Source organism: Triticum dicoccoides, chromosome 2B (genome assembly GCF_002162155.2).
Source record: "Triticum dicoccoides isolate Atlit2015 ecotype Zavitan chromosome 2B, WEW_v2.0, whole genome shotgun sequence".
NCBI lineage: Eukaryota > Viridiplantae > Streptophyta > Magnoliopsida > Poales > Poaceae > Triticum > Triticum dicoccoides.
Genome location: NC_041383.1, coordinates 164830945 through 164832551, shown reverse-complemented (window position 1 = coordinate 164832551; position 1607 = coordinate 164830945). Strand labels below are relative to the sequence as shown.

At 58.0% G+C, this 1607-nt stretch overlaps 1 protein-coding gene across 1 annotated transcript; it reads right to left on the bottom strand.

Annotated features, from left to right (window-relative positions):
- Positions 1-1276, bottom strand: LOC119362798 (peroxidase 2-like). The gene has a single exon (XM_037628063.1). It carries the CDS (start codon positions 1228-1230, stop codon positions 271-273), a length of 960 nt encoding a protein of 319 aa, XP_037483960.1. The 5' UTR covers positions 1231-1276; the 3' UTR covers positions 1-270.
- Between the last annotated feature and the right edge of the window lie 331 nt (positions 1277-1607).

The following is a 1607-nucleotide window of genomic DNA, read 5'->3' as shown; positions in this document are numbered from 1 at the left end:
CACGCCCAAATGGATATGTGAAACATCTAGCACTGCAATGTTGTGGCAAATACCACATACAAATCAAACAAAGATATACTGCGACATTTTCTGAGAAAGGCAGTGCATGCCAGACAACAGATATACAGCAGGCAGGAGAAAAATAATCAAAAAAACAACCCGAGCAATGAAAACCCCGCAGATGGGAAGGAATTCTTTACAGCCAATCGAAAATGGGATAAAATGGGATCAAAATAGTTGTAGCTTTTGCGTATGTGCATTGCCAGCCAGCTAGTTGACGAAGCGGCAGTTCTTCCTGACCTCGCCGACGCCGCTGCCCTTGATTTCGATATTGGCCATCTTCACCATCGCTTTGGCGAACTTCTTCTCCCACGACGCCGGGAACCTGGCGTTGGCGCGCACCATCCTCCCCGTGTCCTGCGAGGACAGGAGGGCCGCGTCGGACGTGAAGAGCACCCTGCGAGCCAGCACGTTCCTGTAGAACTGGTTGTCGAGCTTCCTGGGCGTCACGAAGTCCTGCACCACCGTCGGGTCGTTGGCGGTGGTCGGGCTGGCCGGGCACCGGCGGCGCAGGAGGCTGGCGAGCGGCGCGCCGATGTCGGACTGGGTGGCGAGGCGGTCCGGGACGAATGAGGAGCAGTGGGACCGGCCGATGGAGTGCGCTCCGGAGAGCACGACCATGTCCTCGGCGGAGAGGCCCTTGGCGGCGAAGCCGGAGACGAGGGTGCTGAGGTTCGAGGTCGGGCCGGGCAGGAAGAGGAGCGTGTCGTTGGCGATGGACCTGCGGCCGTCGAGGCGGCCCGCGGGGACGTGGAAGCTGACCCTAGCGTGGCTGAGGAGGTAGGACGCGTCGCGGGCGGCGAAGGCGACGATGTCGGCGCAGGAGACGACGCCCGGGCAGGCACGCTCGACGGCGCCCTTGGCCGCGTCGATGACCTCGAAGCCCCGGAGGCTGGGGTTGTTGGGCGCCCCCAGCTTCTCGGGCTGCGGGTTCGCCGGCGTCGGGTCGAGCAGCACGGAGGCGTCGCAGCCCTCCACGAAGCAGTCGTGAAAGAGCATGCGGATGATGCCGGCGCCGGAGCCGGCGTCGGCGCGCACGGCCTTCTTCACCTCGGCGCGCACGAGCGCCTCGGCTCTGGGGCACGTGCTTCTGTAGTAGCCCACCTCGAGGCCATGGCACGCCGCGGCTAGGAGCATGGCGCATGAGATCAGAATGGCAAGCTTAGCCATGGCTCCTAGTTAGCTGATGGACCTGTCAGTGTAGGGGGAGATGGATCTCGAGAAGTGGCTGTGTGGACTGCTCATATGTGCAGATCATATTTATAGGTGGGAAAAGTGAACAGAAAGAGATATTCCATACGTTGAACATGGTTCCATGCCACCTCATAGATAAACCACTTGAGATGGATCAAATGATTTTGTTAGTTGAGGGATTAAGTTGTTCAGTTTAAGTGATTCTGCTTGTTTAATTTTCTTTCGTGCATTGCCCTAGGAAAGCCAATAGGGCTACTCATGAACTTGCTAAAGAAGGCTGTGGGGAACCACCGAACACAATAATGCTAAACATACAAAGGTTTACATGCGTTTACACGCTGACTAGGATCTTT

Coding starts and splice junctions, on each gene's coding strand:
- LOC119362798 (XM_037628063.1), bottom strand. CDS start 1,230: ATGGCTAAGCTTGCCATTCTGATCTCATGCGCCATGCTCCTAGCCGCG.